At 39.1% G+C, this 27229-nt stretch overlaps 3 protein-coding genes across 6 annotated transcripts in view; 1 reads left to right on the forward strand and 2 right to left on the reverse strand.

Moving 5' to 3' along the window:
* HELQ (helicase, POLQ like) overlaps positions 1-2340 on the reverse strand; it is a 40384-nt gene extending 38044 nt beyond the window's left edge. For both annotated transcript variants that reach the window (XM_081127787.1, XM_081127788.1), the window contains exons 1-2: positions 1938-2340; positions 349-1066 (exon numbers count right to left, since the gene is read on the reverse strand). In XM_081127787.1, the coding sequence (XP_080983913.1) occupies positions 349-1066; positions 1938-2123 (904 nt within the window). In that variant the 5' untranslated portion in view covers positions 2124-2340. The remainder of the gene's footprint in view (positions 1-348; positions 1067-1937) is intronic.
* On the forward strand, positions 2322-7421 carry MRPS18C (mitochondrial ribosomal protein S18C; the record flags this gene model as incomplete). 2 transcript variants are annotated; one of them, XM_081127843.1, is made up of 6 exons in its annotated part: positions 2322-2620; positions 3416-3468; positions 5212-5295; positions 6464-6521; positions 7188-7247; positions 7332-7421. In XM_081127843.1, the coding sequence occupies exons 1-6, from the start codon at positions 2521-2523 to the stop codon at positions 7406-7408; spliced, it is 432 nt and encodes a 143-aa protein (XP_080983969.1). In that variant the 5' UTR covers positions 2322-2520. The 2 variants fall into 2 exon arrangements, with proteins under 2 accessions (XP_080983969.1, XP_080983970.1); XM_081127844.1 differs by lacking the exons at positions 6464-6521; positions 7332-7421 and having other exon boundaries at positions 2477-2620; positions 7188-7244.
* Positions 7295-25398, reverse strand: ABRAXAS1 (abraxas 1, BRCA1 A complex subunit). Of its 2 annotated transcripts, none has more exons than XM_081127799.1 (9): positions 25260-25398; positions 23048-23138; positions 20167-20203; positions 17137-17203; positions 15379-15572; positions 13733-13852; positions 12886-12970; positions 10503-10617; positions 7295-10144 (listed from the first exon to the last, which is right to left on the reverse strand). In XM_081127799.1, the coding sequence occupies exons 1-9, from the start codon at positions 25344-25346 to the stop codon at positions 9711-9713; spliced, it is 1230 nt and encodes a 409-aa protein (XP_080983925.1). In that variant the 5' UTR covers positions 25347-25398; the 3' UTR covers positions 7295-9710. The 2 variants fall into 2 exon arrangements, with proteins under 2 accessions (XP_080983925.1, XP_080983926.1); XM_081127800.1 differs by having other exon boundaries at positions 23048-23134; positions 25260-25337.
* Between the last annotated feature and the right edge of the window lie 1831 nt (positions 25399-27229).

Here is a 27229-nt window from a genome sequence, read left to right on the forward strand (position 1 = left end):
TAGAGCGCTGACCTGTGCACTGAAGAGTCGTGGGTTCGATTCCCAGTCAAGGGAATATACCTGGATTGCAGGTTCAATCCCTGGCCCTGCTCAGGGCACATGCAGGAGGCAAACAATCGATGTCTCTCTCTCTCACATCAATGTTTCTCCCTCTCTCTCCCTCCCCTTCCCTCCTTTCCTTCCACTCTCTAAAAAAAAATATCCTCAGGTGAGGATTAACAACAAACCTATATAAAAAACAATATGCAATACATGACCATGGAAGGATCTGCTTTCTACTGACTTACTCTAATATTATGGTAATTTCATAATGAAACAAAACAATTTCATTCCAGCAAAAAGCATTACCATATAACTTTTCAATTCCCTTGAACTGTGCGTAAAGGTCCCTCACTCTGCTGGGTAATGAATAAAAAGGGCCAAGGTCATCTGATGATGACTCAATTGTTTTCTTGGCAACATTAATTTCTTCAGACAGGTGAGTCTCTTTCAGCTGCTTAGTCCTAGAAAATATTGGTGTTTGGGCCTTTGCATTTCCAGTCATGGCACTTTTTAGATGATCTTTAAGACTTTTTCTCCTATTCACATCTGAACTAGTTCTGACTTTAGAAGAGGAGTCATCAGTTGGCTGGGGTTGCTCTATGCTATTTGGGGGCAATTCCTCATTCACAGTCCTGTGAGACGATGAGTTCCAATCCCTTTTTTTAGTAGACTTATTACCCAAATCATTTGAATAATTCTGCAAATTTTCGAAGTATAAAACCTGTGAAGAAGGCAATTCACACCAAAGATCAGCTCCAGGTTCAACAGGGACATCTTCATGCCCTCTCTGGTTCTTTGGGTGCTCATCTGTTTTTAACTCAGTAATGCTGCTTACAGTAGTAATGGTGAGTCTGTTATGTCTGATGTTTTCTGAACAAAGATCTTCAGTGGCAAGGTCTGTATTATGCTTCCTATTTTCAGGAAGTTGCATGTATTTTTGTTCCAGGTCATCAACTTGAACTAAAAAAGAATTTTCAGCAAAGCTATCATAGTCGACAAACATGTCCTCTTCACTATCATTATTCTGGAAAGGAAACAAAAATATTTATGGTCAATTCTAGCTTCAGTAAAAATAAAATTTCAGCCTAGGGCTATACCAGGTATATAATTACACGGTCACATATGGATCACGGACCTAAATGTAAACCACCCTATGAAATAGTTATTATCAACCCCATTCTACAGATGAAAAAAATGGAGGCCTAGAGCGGGTAAGTGACTTGCCTAAGCTGCACTCTTAGTGCAAGATGACGCTGGGATCCTAATTCTTAAGCCAATGCTAAATCCGTTAAGTGACAGGTAGCAAGGCTGATAGACATCTATTGGAATGTCACCTGAACAGAAGTTCTGAAACGGCACGACCCCTCCCCTCCCAGACTCCAATAGAGAGTGGCCTGTAACAAAATCATGCTTGCACTACACTCCAAGGCTGTCTCTCGGCACGTGGACTTGAGAGGGGGTCTGCACCCTGGCTTAGCGTGGTCTACTGAAGACAAGAGATGCACACTCGCAGGTAGCAACATAGTGCAGTGATTAAAAACAGGACCTGGAGTCAGGAGTGTAGTCTCTTCGCTCTCAGGGCCTGACTTCTGTTGTAAAATCTAGACAATGTAACTAGTTTTTACAAAATGGGGATAACAAGGCAATATCTCGCAGGCGAGAATAAACAGCCACAGCACGACTGAGGTAAGCACAGGAAGACCAGCAGGCAACCAACCGGTCAACCGCTGCTCCTCAGAGGGAGGCCGTCAAGAACCTGGCTTCACATCCCCGCCGCCTACAGCCGTGCCCCCCGTCGGCGGGTGTGCGCAGGAGGAGCCGGGGTCGGTGTCGCTGCCCCAAGGTGGGCAATGGCGAGAGGAACTCAGGGGAACCTGGGCGCTGAGGGGCTGTACCTCGACAGGCTGCGCGCCCACAGTTTTCCGCCGCGGGCTCCCAGCCACCGTCTCCTCCTCCTCCTCCTGCTCGTCCCCCATCCGCAGCTCCGCCGCCGCGGGGGCGGCAAAAAGGGTCTCTAGGCTCGGACGGTTCCTTTTGCGGACGGACACTCGGCGGCGGATGCTGGAAACACCGTCATCCATGGCGGGGGCCGAGGCGCCGCCCGAGCCGCGTCCCCCGGGGCCCAGCCGCCAAACCCCAGGGGAGGGGCGGGTGGAGGACTCAGCCGCGGCAGCTCAGAGGCCACGGCCGCTGGCCTCTCCAACCACCTTCGGGAAAGACCACCAATTAATTGCTCTCGGGCTGCAGCGGAGGCATAAGCGCAGCATTGCACCTTCTCGGCCACTCAGTGTCCGGGGCTGGCGGCGCGGACCCGCGGGAACGTGAAGGTGTTGCGCAAACGCAGTGAACACCCTCCTCCAGCCCCAGGCGTTTGCGCGCGGAACCTTTGATGCGAGGCCTCCGGCCAACCCGGAAGAGCACCGGAAGGAACAGTGCGGAGGATTTAGAAAGAGGAAGGGAAGCGAAGGACAGAGGACCATGGCTTCCGTGGTTGCTGTTTGCCGCGGTGTGGGGAGGAAAAAGTTGACGCACTTCGTAGCGGCGGCTGCCAGCCTCCCAAATCCAGGAACTCGAGCGGGTAAAGCCTCCATATATTAGGCCCTGTTGTAGCATTGCAGCCGTTACCCTAGCGCTAGTTAGGTCGGTGGAGTCGCCACTGTTAGCGAAACGACGCCTGTTTCCGGACAATGTAAGAGTTTCTCCAGGATAGATGGGAATCTGAAATGGCCCATGACTAGTATTTTAAAGCTGAAGGGGGCGTGAGATGTTTCCCAGTACACTTCTTTCTCCCCACATACGAGAGCAATGGGATGATTATTAAAAAGAGGCAGGGACTTGCCCAAGATCTTCGGGTAAACTTGGTAAGAAAGGGACATTTCCAGTCATCCAGCAGCAAATTCCATGTCTCGGGTCCCAAATCAGGGCGAAACTGTGACGTAGGCCCTCGAACTCATCATTTCCGCACTTCTATCTTCTCTATCAATAACTATTCTCTGTAGGGGGTCAGTTACTCATTTTACCTTTGGTATGACAGTGCCTTTCTGTTGCTTCTCCTGTGTGCATTAAAAAACTTTCTAACCAGTGAGGGAAAATAAGTATCAGAAGAGAGCAGGTGAGAGATTGTATGGTTGGGGAAAGGGTGTACAGGCCCTTTTTCCAAAGCCCTGTAAGGCGCATTCATATTGTCTTCTCTGCCTCAAAGCTAAAGGTTTTTATCCATTCGTGAGTACTGTATAATGAATATAAAACCTGCCTTTTATATTCAGGTGTCTCTTTTATGTTCCTTGATTCAACTTGCCTCCATAAAAACAATGTCTTTAGCTACTCAGCTAACGAAAAGAATTGGTTTGTTGCTGTTTCTGTTTAATTGCAGTGCTCTGGAGAAGTTGTTCTCAGTATAAACAGGTAACCAGCAATGAGGACCTGGTAAGATGTTTTTCTTCTTTTTTACAAGGCATTTGCAAATATGACCAAATTATTATATTTTAGCTATTTGAATAGAGTTCAGAAGGACAAAACAATCAATGATCATTAGTCTGAGTTTGAAAATTATAATTCATTGATGAGTAGTCACTTGAGTTTTGAAGAAAATTCCTAGACTCCTAGAAAGAAGCATGGCTTCTGCTCTGGCCAGTGTGGCACAATTGGTTGGAGCAGCATCCTGTACACCAAAAGGTTTTGGGTTTGATTCCCAATTGGGGCCCATGTGGGAGGCAACTGATTGATGTTTCTCTCTCTCCCCCTCTCTAAAAATTAATAGAAAGTATTTTTCAAAATTTTAAAAAAAGAAGCATGGCTTATGTAATACCATATCTTTTTTCCTAGATCTTAAATTTAAGGATGTGTGCTTTGGGAATGAAAAAAGGTCATTTGGGTGGATGGTATAATTGCAGATAATCCAACAGAGGCATTGTACAAAGCTTACTTATAGGTTGGATCTCTTTCCCATTTCAAATTCAATTCTATCTTTGTCCCATTCATCACTTATGTGTGGGGGTGTGTGGGGGGGCTGTCTTAATAAATGAGGGATCAAAATTAAAGTTTCATACCAGGACATTAAATACAGTTTCTTCTGTTTTGTGGATGTAGTTTTATGGATTTGAAGTACTAGGATTGGACTTGGACAGTATAGGTTTTCATGCTACTTACAAAGATAATTTGACACTAATGAGATCATGCAAAGCACTTAGTACAGTGTAGGGAGGGGATATAGGCAGTCATTCATTACATATGAGCTGAATGTAAATTGGATTAAGAAAGATTGAGGAGTTGGAAAAAATAAAGAACTCTAGTCCTTCTGAGTCTATCTTAGTCATTCAATTCACACCACACTTCAAATAATTACTTGAGGTCCTTTTTAGGTTATGAAGCCCACTGTAATGCTAATGAAAGCTATAGGATCTCTCAGAAAAAGGCACACAGTCCCACTCATTTGAAATTTTACATATAACTACAGGAGTTCAAGGACTTCAAAGCCACTTCTAGATTAAGAATCTCTGGACTGGAGATGCCTACATTAGTTGTAGGAGGGAGGCATTGTGAGAGAAACATTAGAGGCAGTGAATAAAAAACAAAGGCTGTCTGACACAAACTTATAAAGCAGTCTGGGAGCCCTAAAGTTGCAGTCAAAGGACCTTATATTGTAGTAAGCCATGGGGCATTGTCTTTTTATAACAAAAATAGTGATAAAACATCTGATAGAGAAATATGGGGATGGATTTAGGAATACTAACTTAAACATTGCATATGCTATATGATTTAATTTAAATCTAAGTTAAGAATATTTAGTCACCTACAACCTGGGCAACATATTTGAGGAATCACTTAGTGCAGATTTGATTTCCCCCCCCCCCAAAAGCCCTTTTTCTCCAAAGATTGTATTTATCCTAGAATCCTCCATGACTTAATTCCTCCTTAGACAAACTAAACCAAAATAAAGAACTTGTACAAAATATGGAAAAGCATTCTGAAATCTTTATAATGGTGAACACTTTTTAGAAGTACTTGTTTTCTTCTTTTATAAGTCAAAATGTCGTATTTATTCCTTTTCACAGTAAAAAAGGCAGAACTAATTTGGATAAATTTAAATGTGGTAGCCTTAAGGTTTAGTTTTTTTAGATTCAAAATTAAGACATTAAACTTTGTTATATTTTTCCCCCTTTATCCTAGCCTGTTCCAATGGAAAATCCTTATAAGGAGCCCCTTAAAAAATGTATCTTGTGTGGAAAACGTGTAGACTATAAGAATGTGCAGGTAAGATTTGGTTTTACTTCACTGTGATACTTGACTCTAGGATTTTGCTTCTTTATTAGTCCTAACGAAAGAGAACCAAGTCAGTTTTATAACAGGCTTTGTGGAGGGGCAGTTTTTAGCAACACTGTAATTTCTTATCTGGTTATAGTTCTATGTGTTAGGCATCTCTATTTTATTCTCATAATAGCTCACTATAGTTTAATTCTCAGTTGGTGGAGGTAAGTAGTTTGGAAAAAGCTCCTCTGGTGAGGTTATCTCTTTACCTCACCACCAGTATCACTGTTTCAAATGTAATTTTATCTGTTGTACAGCTCTCAACAAGTTAAGTGGCAAATCTGGGATAGAGAATGATGTTGGAGTGAAGTATACTGGCAACAGTATAAAGTGATAGCCGCTTATAGGGAGAAAAACCAAGAAATTTTAAAATGCAGTGTATTAGGAGGATTATGTATAGTGCCAAGAACACTGCCTGGCACCCGGAAAGTGCTAAAGAATTTAAATTTATGAAACATAATTATAACAAATGGCCTGATGTACATGTACCTCTTAAGACCTCACTGTAGTCTGGTTTTATATGACAGCCTATCATAGTAGATGGAATTTTTTGTACTTTGTTGTAAGCAGCAGTATTTCAGAAAAGAATCTGTAAAAACGTCAAGAAAACAGTTCTAGCCCTGGCAGTGTGGCTCAGTGGTTGAGTGTCATCCCATGCACCAAAAGGTCGCTGATTCAATTCCTGGTCAGGGTACATGCCCAGGTTGCAGGCTTGATCCCCAGTAGGGGGCATGCAGGAGGCAGCCCATTGGTGTTTCGCTCTCAAATAGATTTTTCTCTCTCTCCAAAATCAATAAAAACATATTTAATAAAAAGAAAACAGCTTTAGCACTGAAAGAATATGCTCATTAATCTGTTAGACAGACTTTTTGAACAAGCTGGGTAAGAGATGTTAACTTTAATAATGGCTTTAGTTACTTAAAAAGATGACCTGTTAATAGAATAAGCATAGTTCAGTATTTTTCATATCTTACAAAGTTTGTCTGAAATTAATAAAGCTTTACATAACTTGAAGGTGACATATGAAGTATATGTTTTGAAATTTACACAATCAAGGCTGAATAACAAATGTACTAATATAAAATTTTTTCCTCTCTAAATAAAACTCAAACAGCTTTTGTCCCAGTTTATTTCTCCGTTTACTGGATGTATTTATGGAAGGCACATAACAGGTATTTTGTTTTCTCTTATAGCAACTTATAAATCTACTTTTGTTATTTATGAAAACTGGCAAATTTTCTATTTTCAAATAGTATTATAAATCACTCTTAGAAAGCTTAGTATTTAAGAAAAGCACCTTAGTCCAAAAGGGCTATTATTTTACATGTCTTCTCATACTCAGAGGTAACTATAAACTGACAACATGTAGAAGACTTGGGCTTAAAAAATTGTGTTGGTATTTTGGAGTATACTACAATCACCCCTAGACTATTATTTAAACAGGAGCCTATTTCCCATAGGCTAAACTGGATCTTCACTTATTTTTGTAAATAGCTTAGTTTACGTAGTGTCTGTAGCTGGCTGCTTTGTGTATGAAAAGAATAGAGTTGAGAAGTTATGACAGACTGTATAGCCCGCAAAACTTATCAACCTTGCTGACCGGTCATGAGTATAAACGTGTTTCCGTGTCTTAATGTTGCTGATTGGTCACGAGAGACTCATGTCTGCACTTACATTAGCCGGCCGCAGGTGCGAGTTTGGGCTTGAAATAGCCGGTCAGCAAGGATATTTGCTATCTGGCTCTTTACAGGTTTTCCAAACCTTTCTTGACTTAGACAGTTGTTATGCATTTTGAATATTGGTATTTTTAATGACTAAGAAAGCATTTTATTTTATAGGTCTTTGTGGGAAAAAACAAAAAGAAATCACAAAAGCAATTAAGAGAGCTCAAATAATGGGTAAGAGCACCTGAAAAAATGACTTGGGCTTATCCAAATTTTGCCTGTTATCTTTTGTGAAGAACTTTAATTGTCTCTTTACAGGGTTTATGCCAGTTACATACAAGGATCCTGCATATCTCAAAGACCCTAAAGTTTGTAACATCAAATATCGGGAGTAAATTATATAAAGTTTGCATCAATAAACTTATTTTAAAATAAATGGTTGTTGACTCAAACTATAAGATTTAATAACCTTGAGAAAATTAGTAGACTAAAATAAATCTTATCAAACTAAAAATTACTGTTTAACTCTTAAAAATATGAAATTTTATGAAAAAGTGTTGCAGGACTACAGTAAGGCATACCTATTCATACCAGTGAATGCTCATTAAATAAAACCAGAGCATTTGAAATGTTAATACTCATTACATTTACATTTTTACTCATTTTTTTACATGAGTAAAAAAAATTGGTACTGTAGCATGGTCACTTATATCTGGTCCACAAATAGCTTATACAATAATAGACTGCTGATAATGGGATATTAAATATGGAAAAGATGACTTGTATTGGAATTTTACTTTAGGTCCAGATGCTGTCTTGTAAGTGGGATTTTAGGGATGTGGGTGCAGGTAAGTGGAATGCTTGTATAATGTACAAATCCCTTGTGACAGGGTGTGGACCTGAAATTGCTCAGATTTTCTAACTAGCAAATACAGGTTTACTTGGCTAGGGCAGTGGATCTTCCCTTTGTAGATATGTTACACGTTGGATGGATAGTGGTGATGTCACAGGACTTAACATTTACTCCTGGACTAGTCTCTCCTGAAACTAGTACTGTCCTTTAAATAAATTGTTCCATAGGCAATATATTATGTCATCTTATTGCCAAAAGATGGAGAAAAATTGGGGGAATTTTTACTATTTTCCTCCTTTTCATTAAATACATTGAAAGTGGGGTCATCAAACGCAACTGTGGAAGTTCAGCTGTGTACTAATTAATGACTTGAGCAAGTTTCTCTGATCGAAAGTTCATTAGTGCTTTCTTCAAAGGAGATGGATCGTTGTGCAACAGTATGTGCTAAATACTTTTGTACCTCTATAGCATTTTAGCAAATTGCTTTCCATGAAGGCATGTTTAGACTTCAGTCTGAGTAAATATGTAGGATTTTTGAAAAATATCAAGCTATTATCTAGAGAAGACACTTGCATACATGTTGGCTGCTTGTTGCCTCCACCGTTCCTAGTCTAGCCCATGTATCTAGTTTTGTTCATTTGTTGGCTGTATCTATGTTCTGTATGCTCTGGTGATATTAGTGGTTATTTTTAAATAGAGTTCAGACTGACAACCTATTTCCCCTCCTCCTGCTCTCCAAAACACCACAGCACTGCTTATGTAACCAGTAAAACAATCCTGGAAGAAACTCATTATTTGCAAAATCATCCCTGGTATTATGTGGGCTTCAAAAGCACCCCATGGTAACTAGTGCATGTTAACACATAAAGATAATTTTTTATGCTAGCTATGAATTTGTTCTATTACTTAGGAAGTAACATATGGAAAAGCATTGATCAAAGTATGTGTTCAACATTTCATTTAGTGAACGAAACATGAAGGCTTCATGTGATAACTATACTTCGTGCAAAATTCTCACAATTATGAAAAAGACACATACAAAAATAGCAAAAACTCTCTCAGCCAACACCCATTTAGCCAACTCACTAGATTAAATTGGGTTAAACTAGATTAAATATTCTTCCTAAAAATCGTACTGACTCTCCTACCCCATGACTCTCCTACCTTTTGAGTTCTGCATTGCCAAGAGTCAGGTATTTTTTTCCCATACCTGTTAGTTGTATCTGTCATTGTATTGATGAAAAATAAGCATTAAAAAGAAAGTTACTGTTGCAATAAAAACTAAGTAAATTTTTTGGAAGGATAATAAAAATAGCTTTAAAAAATAGTTGTCAAGTTAGGTGTGGTCAGGACAACTGAGTAAGACTGGGAATGAGAGGTTGCTGTGAAATGAAAAAAAAAACCCTAGTAGCGTTTTGTATTTCATTTTAAAGAAACCAAACTATTTGTGCTGCATTATGGTCGTATCATAATTAGAAATGCTAGATTAAGCAAATAAAAATACAGGACATACAATTAAACTTGAATTTCAGATAAACTGAATACTTTTTAAATATAAGTGTGTCCCTAGTATTGTATGGTGTCCAGCATTTTCTCTCTCAACCCTAGTCATAATGTACTATTTATCATAACTTGAGTAGGAATTGTAATGACAGGAAAAATTAAATTTTCATGTTAACTTTAGACTTCTTTCTACTGTGAAAATACAGCTAGTCTCTTTTCCCCAGTTGTAAGGAATGCTGTACAAGTTTTATGTATTACTGCAAATAGCCAAACATAGCAAAAACAATAGAAATATTTGGCTTTACCCTTCAGCCAATCAAAAATATTTTGGCCTGAAGGGATCAAAATGTAGGAGACCTTGGATAGTCACCAGAATCCTTCATTTTCTCAATCTCCTCATCTGTTTCTGGGCTACTCGTGGATGTTTTTTCTTGGTTACTACTGTCAGTATCTGTTTTAGTTGGTTGGCTTTGTATCTCTAACAGCCGGGATTTCTTGAATTGCCATCTGTCATCTGTATCTAAAGCTTTACGTTTCATCATTTGCTGTGCACTACTAGCTGGACTAGATTCAGGAATGTCAGTGTATTCTACCATTAAGGTCAGGTTGTCTACCGTACTGAGTTGGTGGTTGGTAGTACAGCTACTTTTAGAAATATGCCTATTTTTCAAGGAGATAACACACGAATGAAGAAATTCACAATCTGGAAAAAAGGTCTGTAAAGCTTGACAAAGAAAAGTGTTCTCCTGTGGGTCTTTTTGGACATTCTTCTCTCCTAAACAAAATAAAATAACAGTTCAACATACAATAGTTGTTCTACAAAGGTTTTATAATTATCTATTTGTTAGTAAAGTTGAGTTAAAAACACTTTAGATCTAACCTGAGAAAAATAATTTGCATGATCCCAAATTCCAACTCTTAAGAGAACATTATAATTAAATTCTTTTATATCAACAATAGAGTATAGCTATAATAGTACCATGTTCTTTGTTCAGTGGGATTTAAGAGTATTAATAAAACAATTACTTCTAATCTTAAGGTGGACAAATTCATCAGTGCAGCTGGCTCCATCAATTCAAATCAGAATTTTTTTTTAGGTACAGAAAGTAGTGATGTGTGAACTTTTTACTTACGTGCTGCTTGAATCTGTGCTTGTTTTCTTTTTTTAATTTCTCGTTTTAGTCTATTTACATCCTTTAGTAGTTTATCTACTGCCTCCTCACTCTGTTCTACTTGTTTGCATATACTCTGCAAAATAAAATGTAAGAGTATAGATAAAGTTCCAAGTTACGTACTACAGCCTGGGTTCACAAATAATATAAAATCCTTCATGGTACATAATACCAAGTATTATTTGCTTTTATGAAAACTTTAATTTTGCTGTTTTTTGGAGGAACCCAACAATAAGCACTGGTATGGTGCTTTATAGGTATCAGATGTTTTCCAGATGCATTAACTTCCCATTTATACAATAGTTTTATCATACCAGTTATTTCCTTAATAATACACTAGAATAAAAAACAAAAATATTTAACTCGCTTTGAAACAAAAAATACTGTACTGTTTTGAGAGGTACAAAGTTACTGCAAACATCTAACATTAAAGAAAAGTGACTACATTTTACTGTTATGAAAGAATTTTCATACAGGAATTTCGTAACTCCTGTCAAAGAAACTACTTTTTAAAAAAATTGTTGACACTATTACTGGCCCCCGTTTCCCCCTCCTTTGCCCACCTCCACCAAGGTCCTCTCCTCCCCCTAATGAAATACTTTTGAAAAGCAGACTAGCCTCATGTGTCATCAGTTTGAAGTACTAATACCTTTGACTCAGTGATTTCATTTTGGGAACATATATTAATAACAAAACATATATAGGATGTTTCTTAGCATAATATCAAATGAAAAGTAACTACTTTCCAATTATAGGGTAAAAGGTGGTTATAGCCAGTTTTAGTGGATATTTTTAAAATGTCTGCTAAGCCTAGTTATCATGAACTTGTTCACCCTGACATGAGTTCACCAATAACCCCTTTACCAACTTCACCCTAGCTTACCCAAGCAGAGACATTACATAGCAAATCAGCAAACCCTAATCTCTTGAATAGAAGAGATCTAAATGCAGCTGTGGGTTAGCCACTCTCTGGTCCACCAGTGGATGAATAAACACAAAGACCTGTAGATACTATGAAGGAAACCTATGTGCAGACACAAAGAAAGTTGTGATGGCACTCTAGCTCCTGGTTCCAATTCCTTCCTGAAACTCAACCACTTTCTGCCTACAGTTCCTACAACATACCTGTCTACACTCCCTGTTTTAGCCCAAGTTGGTACTTTTGACATGAGTTCTAACGTACTACTCTATGAAATACACAGCCATTAAAAAGAATAAAAGCATATGTAGCAACATGAAAAATGTTTAATGACATATCAAATAAATAAAAATCATGACACCCATTTATGTTGCCCCCATCATTGTCAACTATATAAAAGAAGTATACATTAGGGAAAAACTGTAGAATACTGCAAAGTGAAAATAGTTGTATTACAACAGTGGGTTTCTGGATGTTTCTCTATTTTCTAAAATTCCTGTGTTACCGTTCATGAGTAGGGTGTAAAACGTATTAGCGCCGTTTCTCTTAGTGTGCTCTATTGATGAGTATGGTGGCCCTGAAAATATACTACTCACATCTCCATTTGGAGGAGGCATAGTTGACTGGCGGCCCAGCTACCATACTTTTGGGTCCACTACTGTGTCTGTGCTTAGGCCAGGCTTTCCCTAGGCTGCTCTAATGTGCTCAGTCACTGAGACTGAGCACACTGGGAGTATTATTAAAAGTCCATTCCTATGGGACAGCGTTGCCTGGCTGAAACTTCTGGTCCTGCAGTGTAAGGCTCTCCCTACTCAATCTCCTTTCCCTGCCTGCATCTCCTTTCCCAGGCGCACCCTCCCCTTTATCCTTCTCAGGCCCAATAAATCTCTTGCTTGTCTAATCCCACCTTGATGTTTACTTCTCAAAGGACCTGAATTGCCAAAGTAGGATAGAACTAAGTACTGTGGTAGATTGTTTTGTTCCCAAATATTTGCTTTCCTTTTTATCCTATAAAAGGATTATATACCCCTGCCTGCTGTCATGTGATGTCCTCTGACCAATGAAATATGAGTGGAAGAGGCATGCTAACTGAGCAGTTTTAAGAACTGTTGTAAATTTCCACTAGCTTTCTGCTCTTTTCCCTTTGTGATGAGAAAAGCATGTCCCACATAAAGGGCTGCTCCTTCAGTTTGGGTCCTAGAATGAAGATACTTAGAACTGGAGCAGAGTTGTAGCCAAGATATAATGTGAGTGAGACTAAACTTGTGTATTTGTAGGCCACTGAGGTTGAGGTCTTTGTTACTGAAGCTAAATGAAACTCAAATATAAATCTAGTCAAATGTCAGGTTATCCCTAAAAAATGTCAGTTATCATTTGATATGAACTCTAGAAGTGGTCTTTTAAGTGCTGGACAAGTTAACTTACCTTTAATTCCTCTTGTAAAGAAGCATACATTTCATTTATCTTGTGTACTTCCTTTAAAGATCCATCTTCTTTAAAAAATTCAGGGCTGTAAAAAATTACCATTTCCTCAGGCAAGTTTACAGAATTCATTTAATGATACGATGAAAAACTTATTTGTAGTTGAGCTACGAAAGAATCACAATCATATTTTACCAATTTTAAGACATCATTGATTGAAAGAGGCAACATTATTTTATATACCATGAAGAAAAAAATTGCTAAGGCATGGTCTGTAAAACATCCCAATTCGAGGTAAATTTATAACTGTACATCTTAGAATCAATGAAATGTAGTATTTAATTTCTGTAAGAGACTGTTAAGCACTGTGGGAACACAAAAATAAATAAAATCTAGTGCCTTTTCTCATAAAATTTATACTCTAGGAAGTATCTTGTAATACCAGTATTGCTATTTCTGACAATTATTCCTGTAATGACCACAAAAAAGTTATAACTTCGCCTATAGTATGCATAAGTCTTGGCTAAAGTCTCTTTTTTTTTTTGGTCTTTATTATCCAGTCTAATTTCACGTCTTTAATCTGAACTGATGCCTTAGAAAATTATTATTTTAAAGCTAGCTAATTATTCCTAGAAAATATGTTAAAATATGCAACAATTCCCCTCTATTTTATAAATGAACAAATGCTAGACGGAAATATGAAAAAAGTAAAAACAGTCTAGTTTATTTGAGTGATATGGTCATTAGTTAATTTTCCTTTTATTTTTATTCTGCTATTGTGTAATTAAAAAATTAACTTCAGTAAATGAATAGGAATAAGTTTAGTGGGGAAGCAATTAAGGAATCTCACCTGTGTGTTTTCACTGCTCGGCTAAAACCAATGGACGTACAGGAACCTGATACAGTTTTATAACCTAGTTGTTCAGACATGCCCAGGTTGGCCACCACTAAAGGTATCCTATGAAAAAGTCTGAGGAAATAAAATTTTAAAATATAAACTTAAAAGATAAGCATTTACTTATTAGTATAGACTACCTTTCCTCTGGTGGCATGGCTCAGGAGTCGAGCATCAACCTAGGATCCAGGAGATCAAGGTTAGATTCCCCGTCAGGGCACATGCCTGGGTTGTGGGCTTGATGCCTAGCATGGGGCGTGCAGGAGGCAGCCGATCAATGACTTATCATTGATGTTTCTATCTCTCCTCTCCCTCTCTCTGAAATCAATAAAAATATATTTTAAAAAAAATCCCATCTTACTACTTACCCAAGATAGAATTTACAGACTTAAGGAAATGGCTTTTAAAAGTTGTGTGAAGTATACATAGTATAAGATAATTATGTAAAAAAATACTTCTATGGCTCTTTTAACTGATTAGCACATATAAATAAGGCTGTATTACTGAGATTTATCCTATCTTCCATGAATAATAAAATTAACCTTAGTTGGTACTCTCTTTTTTTTTTTTTTTTAAATATATCTTTATTGATTTCAGAGAGAGGAAAGGAGAGGGAGAAAGAGAGATAGAAACATCAACGATGAGAGAGTCATTGATCGAGCCCACAACCCGGGCATGTGCCCTGACCGGGAATCAAACCCAGATCGCCTGGATCCTAGGCCGACGCTCAACCGCTGAGCCACGCCCGGCTGGGCGGTACTCTTTTAACTCAATTCTCATATTCCATGAAAACCTTTGGGAAGTCCCTGTTAACTCATTTTGGTAGATCATCAAGAACTACTTTGCGCCCAGCTGGCATGACTCAGTAGTTGAGCACAGACCTATGATCCAGGAATTCATGGTTCGATTCCCCATCAGGGCACAATGCCTGGGTTTTGGGGCTTGACCCCCAGTAGGGGACATGCAGGAGGCAGAGGCAGCCCATTAATGACTCATCATTGATGTTTCTAACTCCTTCTCCCTTCCTCTCTCTGAAATCAATAAAGACATATTTAAAAAACAAACAAAAACTGCTTCCTTGCAGAGGTTATAGAAAAGCTGCTCAGGTTTAAGTTCTACATTATATCCTTTAGAAACCAATATCTATGCCCGGCTGGGCGTGGCTCAGCGATTGAGCATCGACCTAGGATCCTAGGCGATCTGGGTTCGATTCCCGGTCAGGGCACTATGCGTGGGTTGTGGGCTCAATCAATGACTCTTATCATTGATGTTTCTATCTCTCTCTCTCCTTCTCCTTTCCTCTCTCTGAAATCAATAAAGATATATTTTAAAAAAAAAAAAAGAAACCAGTATCTAAAGCACACATATTTTTTTCCACTTTTTGTTAAATAAAAGCAAACCCTCAGTGCCAGAAACATAAGTCAACATTCCATATTGGGCTTCTGATTTCCTTGTCTGACCTTCATTTTCCCATCTGTAAAGAACTATAACACTAATGCAACAATGTATGAAAATACTTGGTAAGGTACAAAAAGTGCTATAAAAATATTGGGTACGTTTTTCTATTAGCTGAGGACAGCTAGTGACTGGCCAACATTTACCCTTTCTGAGGTTTATATAAGGCATGCTCCAGCCGATGAGTAGAGCAGCTTTCTGTTATTATACTCGGTGTTAATAGCAGAAAAACAAGTTCCCGGCTTGAAAGATGCTGCTGTAAGTTTTTGTGAAGTAATCTCTCTCTAAATGTCATGATCTGGTCTGAATGGCGTCGGAATTTGTACCAACCCACTACATCCTGAAAGAAAATATAGAAAAAAAATCAGGTGTATACCTTAATGGTTACAATTATTATATATCTTACTGTTATAGTTAAGCAATAAAATTGACAACCTTAAAAAATGGCTTTCTTAATATTTAGCAAGATTTTGGGCATATGTAAACAAAACATACACTTAAATATACACTTTACATTTTGTAAAGTATGCAAACTGTCTTGCAGTTAAATTACTCTCCATTCATTTTCGGGACTACAGTTTATTCAATATAGATTAGAGAGAGAAAAGATTAATTTCTATTAAGGCATTTGCTATCTTAAAATCTTAATCTTCAGTCAAAATTTAAATTAAGAAAATGTCAGTGGAAACTAGTTAATTTTCTATATGTATACTTGGTTTGTTAAATAAGTAAGGTGAACCCAGTAGCTTTTAAAACTGAATTTATAGGGGAATGATATCAGCTACCCCATGGAGTTGGTTTCAAGACTGAATATGATCATGTGAAAGGGTTTTGTAAACTAGCATGCTAAAGAAATGTGTTGTTAGTATTACTAAACCTTTATTTTTTTTAAATTGGAAAAATAAATTTCATTTGCTGAAAACTTAGTAATTATAAAAAAGAAAGTCAACCACTTTGCTTAGAGATCTGTCTGTGAAAGTTTCAGCAACTAAGTTTTATATTTGCTCATTTAAGTTGAGGAAATTAAGATTACTTCTTTTTAAAACTGAAACATTTTTACAGGTACATTTTTTAAAATACCCAAATATAATTGGGGGGAAAGCCCAAGCATTTTCAACAAAGGATTTTCTTGAAAGAAACTTCTACTGAATTTACTTTTATTCTGAACTCAGAGATCACAAAGTTTTAAGAGGGAAATAGTACCCAGGAAAATTTTGTACTTGGAAAAAAATATCTGTTTTGATCATTCAATAAATTTTAACTAAACACACAAGTGTGCTGTGGAGGATTCAAATCAGGTGCTGTATAGGAAATCATCCCTGAACTATAAAAACGAGTAACTGCGGCTATGTAAAAACTGCAATGGATTAAGTCCTAGAATAAATGGTACTGGGAAGGGGTATGGAGGGAAGGTAAAAGAGGAAGAGATCAGTGTTCATTAGAACAGTCAAGGGAAGGATGAAAACAATATTAATTCTTTTAATGACTAGTTTTGCTTTCAGAGCGCCCCTTTAAACTTCTGGAAAGAACAAGCCTTACCTCACCTGCTTTATAGGACATCATGAAAACGCATGCTGCTTAAAAGGTCTGTCAAGCCCTGGCCAGTATGGCTCAGTGGATAGAGCACCAGCCTGCGGACCGCTGGGTCCGGGGTTCTATTCCAGCCAAGGGCACATCCCTACATTGCAGGCTCGATCCCTGGCCCTAGTTGGGGTGTGTGCGGGAGGCAACCAATCTATGTGTCTCTAACACTGATGTCTCTCTCTCTTCCACTCCCTCTGAAAAGCAATGGAGAAAATATCCTCAGTGAGGATTAAAAAAAAAAGTTCTGTCAAAGTATTACACGTTTTTAGGAACTGAAAATAACACTTATAATAAAAAAGACAAGGTAAATTAGGGAATACCTTTTTGATATTTGATAGTATTTTCTTCAGTGCTTGCTCATTTAATTCACCAGAAGAATTGTAAAAGCTGTAAAAGCCAAAATTAAAGGCATTTCAAATAAGCTAAAAATGTGAATGATTTTATTAGCACCTTAAATTTTAGTTACTCCTAACCTAACTACTCAACCCAAATCCATATACCTACCTGTCAGATGAAGTTTTAAAATAAACAGTAGAGGAAGTTCTCAAACTAATAGACCTAAAGTGGTAGAAATATGAGGTCCAGAAGCAATGAAAAAGGAAAAGAGTGGAGAAACTTCGAGATATATGTTTGGGCATCACATGTTTTTAAAACAAAACAAACTATTCATTAAATTTATAAATTCACACAGCCAGTTCAAAATTCATTCATAATTTACTTACTAAAACTTAAAATACTGATACATACAAAAACTGTATAAAATGAATATTGAAGCACAATAACAAAAAGACAAGTTACTCATTGCTAATTCCAAAGGCAATACTTGCATCAGGAGTTGGTAGGTTTGGGGTTTTGAAGGGGTGCAAGGAATAGGTACAGGAATGAGTGAGCTTTGTTCTGTAGCTGTAAAGTAGGGAGAATTAAAAGATGATTCTAAAGAGTTTACTTCCAACTTTCTTTCCCTTCCAATAACAGGGAATGCAAGTAATGTTTTCCTCCTATTAACATTCATTGAGATAAACAATATTCTTTTCTATGATAGTGCAATACCTGTTATGCAAAATCCTTTATAAATAATAGTGAATGTAATAGGCTTTTACATTATGTACAATTACATAGCGTACAATTCTGATCTGTACACTAAACACTAAGTTACACAGAACTGATGATATATCCTAATGGGCAATGTAGTTTTTCTTTTTAACTTACAAAGACTTGTATTAAAAATTTTTAATGGGAAAACAGACAAAATAAAGTGTTCCACCTACCGAAGGGGGATATTCAATATATCAAACAGCTCCCTCTAGTTTACTATTTATTATTCCAACACAAAAACTCTAAATACAGTAGTTTATTCCTTTATTTCTCTAGGACAGTCCACTTCTGAGTTTCTCAAAGTGGGGCATAAGGCAATACACGGTATACAAGAAACAATAGGATAATGGTGTACATCCTGTATGTGCAAGCACTGATTTTTATATGATGTTTCTGGGAAGGGGGGTATTTTTAAATAGAAATAGATATACACGGTGGGGCAAAAGTAGGTTTATGCTGTGAGTGTGTGAAAGTTTTTTCTTGTATTATTATTTGCCCCCAAATTGATGTTAAATTGCTTAAATTTTGTTTTTTTAAAGTTTGACTAAGTTTTAGGCTTCAATGCCCTTTTTTTCTAGGAACTTCTCCCAGATTCCTGAGGTACATGAATCAGTGTATTTCAGTGAAAAACTGTGAGAAGCAATGTATTAGAGCAAGGTTGGCAAACTTTTTCTGTAAAGGGCCAGACAGTAAATATTTTAGGCTTTGCTGGACACACAGTCTCTGTTGCATACTCCTCCGTTTTGTGTGTGTGTGTGTGTTTTAAACCCTTAATATATTAACTATTCATAGCATGCCATATAAAAATAGGCCATGGGACCGTAACTTTGTTACCCTGTTTATGTAATAAAACTGTTTATGTAATAAAACATAAAACTGGGTGTTAAAGCTTATCCAGTTTGGACTTCAAGAAGTACGGTATCAGAAGACTCTTGTTTTTAACATGTTCACCTATATTATTTAGAACAAGGAAGAAACAGTGTGGTATGATATTGGATTGTAACTCAAGAAATCCTGGTACTTCTAGTTTTTGCCCTACCATTAACCAGTTCTGTGGAATTGGCTACATCATGAACTTTTTAGGCCTATTATTTTGTTGTTAAGGGAAAATGAAGTTTGCAGTAAACTTTTTTGAATGAGAGCCATTCAGGTGGTTCTCCTTATGCCCTCCCCAACCCCTACCCCTTACTCTTATAAAGCTAAAAGGATGAGGCATAGGTTGCTCATCACTGAATCAGATGGTTTCCTCAGCTCCAAGACTATTATGTTTGTCTAATTATTTAAGTTAGTCACCAGAAGATATTAAACCACTTTTGATTCTCCCTTCTTAATACTTTGCTGGTCCAGTGACCCTTAAGAAAGTACTGTTTATAAGTCTCCACCAAGAATCCTTAGTCATTCAGCAAATATTTTTGTATGTCCATTGTATATAAGGCACTATAGGAGCTGTACCTCTCTTTGGTACAGCAGTTTAAGATTATACTAAGCCTTATTATTTCTATCATCCCCTACCATAAGTCTTTCTCACCTTAACCATATGCTCCACTGCAACTCTTACACAATCACTAAGTGAGACTGTAAGATAATAATGCTGATTTTTCATGGGCAGTTTATACAAATCTTAAAGCTGTTTTGTTACAACTTCACCATGTTGTGGTTATAAGTGTTTGCTTTATGAAAATTCATTCATTTGTGTACTTTTCCATATGTATGTAGCAATACCTCAATAAAAGGTTTTTAAAAATACCACAGCCTATATTAGGGCTAACAATACTACTACTATCTGTAGGACTAAGAGCACAAGTTTTCATCCTAAAAATTCTGCAAAAGGAAGCAGGGTAAAGGACCTCACTGGGTAATTGACAAAAGATAACATTAAAAAAATACTATAAGTGAGGAAACACGATAAACTAGAGTAAAAGGGTAGGAAAAAAGCTGCTGTTGGTGTATGAGACTGTGTCACTGAATTTATAATAATACAATAAGGAGAGTAGGTGTGAAACGGAAAAGCAATCCTCAAGGTACCACCAGGGACAGGCAGTGGAGACTGGCTAAAGCAAACATATAAATACAGAGAATGAACTACTAGACAGGATTGAAATGAACAAGTGAATTTTCATGTATTTAAAAAAAAAATCTTTTCATTTTAATCAGTACTACCATGTATAACAGAAACACTTTGCTAGTTTTAAAAATTACTTCACTTGCAGAGGGTAATTTTCACAGTGGATCATTTACTTGCTCTTGCTACTCACCTAAAAAGCTGATAACATGGAATATATTTCTGAATGTCTGGAAAAAAGAATTTTTAATTATGATTACATTAATTGTTATTTGAATAACACATGAAAGTACTTTACCATTATCTCACTTAAACTTCACAACAAACCTGTAAGACAGATGTTACCATTTCTTCCATTTTAAAGATGAGGTAACAAGCAGAGAGATTAAGTGGCTCTCCCAAGACAGTGGTAGGGCCAACATACAAAGAGCTTCACTTCTAGCTAGAGTGGTATATTCCTTCTAAATATGTTAGTAATGACAACACAAAAGATAAATTCAAGCTACTATATTTTCTTTGAATTCTAAAAAGGGTTATGTTCTAATTTTACTCAATTGATAAAAATAGCTGTTAATGGTGGGATTATCTTTTATTATTCCAAGTAGTTGTTTCACAAAGGATTTGTTAATGCCAACTACAAACTATCAAGAAAAAAACAAACATCGTGTGTTTTTTTTAATCCTCACCTGAGGATACAGGGTGTGTGCAGGAGGCAAGGAATGGATGCGTCTCTCTCATATTGATGTTTTTCTCTCCCCCCCGCCCTGCCCCTGCTCCACCTTCCACTCTCTCTGAAAAAGCAATGGAAAAAATATCCTTGGGTGAGGATTAAAAAATAATAATAAAATAAATAAAATAATTTGAGCAAATACTTAAGTGTTTCTATAGCACTTGCCTGATACCTTAAAGCAAAGCACTGTTCCCGGCACAATGCAGTTGCTCAATAAATGGCTGCTTAATTAAACTCCTCAAAATATGTTAGATACTTTGGGCAGCATGCCAATGATAAGAAAAATGCCCCCCCAAAAAGGTCAAATCCATAAACCCTTAACCTCATTTGTAATTAAGAAATGTAAATTAAAATTATTTTTTTGTTTTTACTTATCAAATTGGCAAAGATTAAAAGACTTGATAATAACTAGTGGTGGCAAGACTATGGAGACCCAGGAACTTTAACATATTGAGGAGTATAAGATGGCATGACTTTCCAAAAGGCAATGAGTCTAAAATGGGATGACTTTTCCAAAAGGCAGTGGTCTACCTGTAGGCATTTGACTTTCAGATATATTTAAAGGCACAAAGATATATGCACAATAAAATGTCTACTATTTTATTGTTTTGCATGTAAAAAAATTGAAAGTTGGCGAGCTGGCGTGGCTCAGTTGTTGTGCTTCAACCCATGAATCAGGAGGTCATGGTTCAATTCCCAGGCAAGGCACATGCTGAGGTTTTGGGCTTGATCCCCAGTAGGGGGCGTGCAAGAGGCAGCTAATCAATGATTCTCATCATTGATGTTTCTCTCTCTCTCTCTCCCTCTCCTTTCCTCTTTTTGAAATCAATAAAAACATATTTAAAAAGTAAATAAGTTATGGTATGTCCATATAATGGAACTCTGAAGCCATTAGAAAGGATGACAAACTATACACACTGATACTGTTCTGCACTAATGACATCTTGGAGATATTTATCCATGTACAGAATGATCCCATTTGTGTAAATAAAAACACACACACACATATATGTATTATGTTTATTGTTAATGAGTAAAAATTGCACTCATGAAACCAACAGTGGCTGCCACAGAGGAGACTAATGAGAGTAAATTTAAAATTTATGTATTTACTTTACACATACATACTACATTTATATGTGCGTGTAAGTTTATATATATGTTGTTCCATTTTTAACCTTTTAAAGTTAAAACAAAAAATAACACTGATAGTGCGAATATAAACTGATATCCTTCTGGAAAGTAATTTGCTTTCCAGTACAGATCAAGAACCTTTGACATTATAATTACATTCCTAGGAAAATATCTATAACAAGGAAAATATCTATACAAAGATGTTCACTGTAGTGTAACTTATAATGATAAAAAACTGGGAACCCTGGCAGGTGTGGCTCAGTTGGTTGAGCACTGTCCCATGCACCAAAAGGTTGCAGGTTTGATTCCTGGTCAGGGCACACACCCAGGTTGTGGGTTCAGGTGTCGGGGTGTGTACAGGAGGCAACTGGTTAATGCTTCTATCTCCCTCTCCCTTCCTTTCTCTCTAAAATCAATAAAAACATAGTTTTAAAAAAATTGGAAATAACTCTGATTATAACTTACTTATTTAAAGGACTACTGAAATTACATAAAGCCACAAGAGTAAGGCCATAGAAAACACAATGCATTTACAAAAAGTTATATTTAGAGGATAATTTAACCTGGGGAAATGGTCATGACACAATATGATGTCATGATGCCAAATTTTTAACAAAGTACACCACCTGGGTCCTAGGTAAATGCTCAACCGCTGAGCCACACCAGCCGGGTCCTATATATTTTAAAGTTCTGCTTTTTCCTTTTTTCCCCTGAAAGAGCAGCTGCCACCAGCTACAGCTGCTTCACTCCTCACTCCTCAAACCTTTGCAGTCTGGTCTTTCCCCCATTATACTCTAGAAATCACATAAGATTTTTAAATTCTGTAGTCATTTGAGTTTTTTCAGTTCTCATCTTCCAACTTTCTGTGCTATTTAACATTTTTGTCCAAACTTATATCTTTTTTCTTGGTTTTGCTTATTGGGTCCATCTCCTTTTGCTACGCTTTCTTCCTTCCACTTCAATATATGCAGGAGCTATTTCATTCTTGCTTCCCCACAGTAATCTTATCTGCTTATGTCCCATGTTGTTTGCAGCTTTAGACTAGGCCATGGCCATAATTTTAATTGAGAAATGAGGGCAATAGGTCCTTTTAAATATGCTTTTTAAATTTTGTACCTGTTTTTTTTTAAATCAATTTAAAAAGTAATTTACGTTAATTCCTTTCAGCATAAACCATCAAAAATAAGATACACAGAAATAAGTGACTCACCTATTGTATAAATAACTTCAACATCATCCATTTGGGAATCTGTAATGCTATTCTTGGCTTCACCTTTCACTTCCCCAAGGAGAAAACCTTCCTATGGATAAAAATAAGAAGTGGTAAGTATATGGAATATACTGATAGAATTACCACTCACTCACTTAAAGAACCAATATCTCAATTATTTATACAGTATGTGCTTCCAGCTTGGGCGCACAGAAAACAAAGACTAGGTGCACTTCCAGTGTAGTTGGGAAGCATAAACAGTTAAATAAAAATGAGTAGAAGAGATTGTAAGAGTGCCACTGTGATTTTAGCACACTTGGAAGAATAAAAGTCTTAAAGTCAGAAATGAGCACACAATGCCTGAGGAATGAGGAGCAGAGCAGTTTGTCTTGGAACTGAAGGCTCCCATTTGTAAGGAAATCATAGATGGGAAACCCAACAAAAGAACATCCCAAATGTCTTGCAAGGACTCTGAATTAATGGCATGTACTTCTAAGAGCGAGTGGAAGCTTCTGAGCTATGAAATGACACAATGAGCAATGCTTTTAGATTAGAAATCGTGCAAAATATTGAAGATTTGAAATTCAATACCAGAGTCTGCTTTCTAAAAGGGGAGCTGAGAGCCCTGATTCTTAAAATACATGCAGCCTGGCTGGGCGTGGCTCAGCAGTTGAGCAGTGACCTAGGATCAGGAGATCACGGCTGACTCCTGGTCAGGGCACAAGCCTGGGTTGCGGGCTAGATCTCCAGTCCGGGGTGCGCAGGAGGCGGCTGATCAATGACTCTCTCATCATTGATGTTTCTCTCTCTCTCCCTTCCTCTCTCTGAAGTCAATAAAGGTATATTAAAAAAAACAAAACACACAACATGCATTTTTGCCACAATAGTGGTGATTTCTTTCAGTTTTGGAGAATTCAATGATTTCTCTTGGCACATATAAAGACCCGTTGTGCTTGACAGATACTGAAGATTTTGTCGTCTTTTTAATAAAAAATGCTTTTTTCCTTCCCAGTTCATTAAAGAAAACAAAAGGAATGTTTCCACAATGTGAGTGTCTACTGGACAAAAAGAGGACCAATCCAGAATTCTACACTCTAGTACTCTAGACAAATTCCGGGAAAGGAAGCAGGGACAATGCAAGTATAATTACCTAGAAGATCACTGTTTAAAGACTATAGGAAAAAGATCTAAGAAACAGGGGCCTAATATTATGGTACTTTCCATGGGGTAATTATGCTAGAGGACTTATGGACTCACTTTTATATTTACATTAAGACATTCCCAAATAATTTCCACAGATGCATACATTTAAAATTGTTATATTTGCTCTTTTCCAGGTATTAATCTACAGGGTTGTTTAAGAGATTACTAGAGTTTGTTCACTGTGGTATTTTCTAAACTATGAGCAAGTTACTAAGCACTTACTCTAAGGCACTACTTTCTGGGCTCAAAGTTTTACAGTGTTTAATTTCATAAAAATACTGTAAAAGTTTTAAAAAATAGGTACTGTATTTAAAAAACTACTTCACTACTTCATCCAGAGGTTTTGAACCTAGGCAATTAGTATGAAATAAGCATTTAAATATCAAATATTTGAGCATAAATATTTAAATCATAACAAAGCATCAGAAAAGGAACTCACTGAGGCCTTAGAATTCAGTCCTAATGCAAAAGTCAGAGATCCGACACCAAATTAAGCTTTTTCATCCACTTAGATTCCCCCCAAAGAGCCACTGGATGCAACATCCCTTATTCCCTGAACTACCCTACCATCTCAACAAACATGCACAGTAGCTGCTTTGCATGAAGAAATTCACTAGTCTTTGAAAACGACCGTCGGTAGTCAGGAGAAACGGGAAGTGAACCCGCAACCTCCTTAGCGGCAGCGGGAGACGCGCTGTGAACTTTCTATTCTTTAACCAGTTGAACCAGAGAAAAGGGGGACCGTTGAACGAGAAACGGGGGCGTGTGGGTCCGTGGGATCGCGGCACGGAAACAAACACGGCTCAGAAGAGGGAGGGCTAATCCCAGGGAAGACCTCCGAGCCGGAGGCGCCTCTCGGGCCGCCCGGGAGCGGGAAGAGGCAGAGCCGGGAGGGCTGAGGCCGCCGCCGGGGCGGCGCGGGGCAGCCGGAAGGCGGGGACGGGGGCAGCGCGGAGGGCGTGGGGCCTCTTCCCAGGCGACGCCGGTCCCGCCCCGCCCCTCAGCTCACCGAGTCCGAGTCCGTATTGAGGTGCTGGAAGGACAACGCGCCGAGCACGAAGCCCGAGAGCACCGCCGAGGTACTCTCGCCCTCCATGCCTCGGCCGCACGGCGATACACAAGAGGGCGGGGCGCAACGCGCCAGGCCGGATCCTGCTCCGCGACGCCCCCAGGCGGCAAAGCGAGGCTGCCGAGGAGGCGGGGCGGGGCGGGGCGGGGCGGGGAGGCGGGGGCTGGCGGGGAGGCGGGGGCTGGCGGGGAGGCGGGGGCTGGCGGGGAGGCGGGGGCTGGCGGGGAGGCGGGGGCTGGCGGGGAGGCGGGGCGGGGCGAGGAGGGAGGCGGGGCCGGGAGTGGAGGCGGGGCCGGGAGAGGAGGCGGGGGCCGGGCCGGGAGGCGGGGCCGGGCGAGGAGGCGGGGGCCAGGCCGGGAGGCGGGGCCGGGCGAGGAGGCGGGGGCTGGCAGGGAGGCGGGGGCCGGGCCGGGAGGCGGGGCCGGGCGAGGAGGCGGGGGCCAGGCCGGGAGGCGGGGCCGGGCGAGGAGGCGGGGCGGGGCGGGGCGGGGCGGTGGGGCCGGGCGAGGAGGCGGGGCCGACGCCGGCGCGCTGGCGGCGGCGCGCTCCCCTGGGGAGCGGGCTGGGGAAGCGCGGGCGCCCTCTGTTGGGGGCCCCGGCCGCCCGCTCTTCCGCGGGTTGGCGCTCTGGGTCCCTCCTTGGCTTCGCTGACGACGTAACCCCGCAGGCCGCTTGGTGTTGGGCACCTCAGGGGAGGGCACAGAACGCGTTTCGGTGACTAGCGGCTCCTGAGGGACCCGTGGCATAAGTGCAAAACTATCAAAAACGAACACTGCTGACGGAATGGAAGCATGGCTTAGTGACATTGTAATATCACAGCGGATATGCCGCGTCTGTGGCTTTCAGACTGCATGGTGCTGCCCTTCACCCAATGAAGCTACTGAATTTTAATCCGGGGGTCAGGAATTGTCTCTTCTAGAACCCTCCAGCGATGATCCATCCGAGGGGTCGTGGGGAGCGGGAGACCAGTTGGGTTTCTTTGAGTGCTTGCTTTTAGAAAATTAAGGATTCAGGTAGTTTAACGAATGCATAGATTTTTAAACATTGTTCTGACAGTTTAATGGCAGGTATAACCGTGCTATGTCGGAGCGCTTGATATAAGTGACAAGGAGAGTGGGAAGACCAGGGCTTGACAATTATCCACAGGTCCTATGCAAAGGTGAGGTTTTTAAATGGTCGTAAGACAGCAAGATAGTCAGACTGCACATGCTCCTCCACTTAACGATGGGGTTACGTCCAGATAAAACCATTGTAAATCGGAAATATCCTAAAGTGAAAATTTATTTAATACACCTAACTGTGGGAGCATCATAGCTTAGCCTAGCTACCAGATGCATAAAATGAGTATTTAAAAAACGTCCCAGTACAGCACTGTGTCAAAGCTTGGGCCAAATGGACCTCCTGCTGGTCCCCCAACACTAAATGTCCCAAACAAGTCCTGCTCTATTTCCCCAGTTTGGAGGAATTTTAAAAACTGGAAAATAACGAATACAGTGAAACCCTGACCTGGAATCATCTAGGCCACCAGTCAGTCAAATTAATAAAGATAAAGACTGACAAAAGTGCCAGGGTTTTGTGGCTGGGGACCAAAACCTAGCACAGCAGTGAGTAAAACGGTCAGGGAGTGAAGAAGAGAAGTTTCTGACATTCCTTGACACAGGAGCCTCATGCATTGTGGCACCAGCCACCATCTGGTAAAGCCCTAATATGGGCTACAATTAGATTGAATGAATATAGAAATGTGTAAGATTATTGATAATGATAATAATAACCCTATTACTGACCATAGGATTAAGCTAAAAGTTTGAATGAAAATTGTAATGTTTAAACAGGCTTTATGTGAGGAGGTTTTGTCTCCGTTATCTGAATGCTTTATGGGAATAGATATTATATCTGACTGGGAACACTTC

The sequence above is a fragment of the Miniopterus schreibersii genome (genome assembly GCF_964146895.1).
Source record: "Miniopterus schreibersii genome assembly, chromosome: 1".
NCBI lineage: Eukaryota > Metazoa > Chordata > Mammalia > Chiroptera > Miniopteridae > Miniopterus > Miniopterus schreibersii.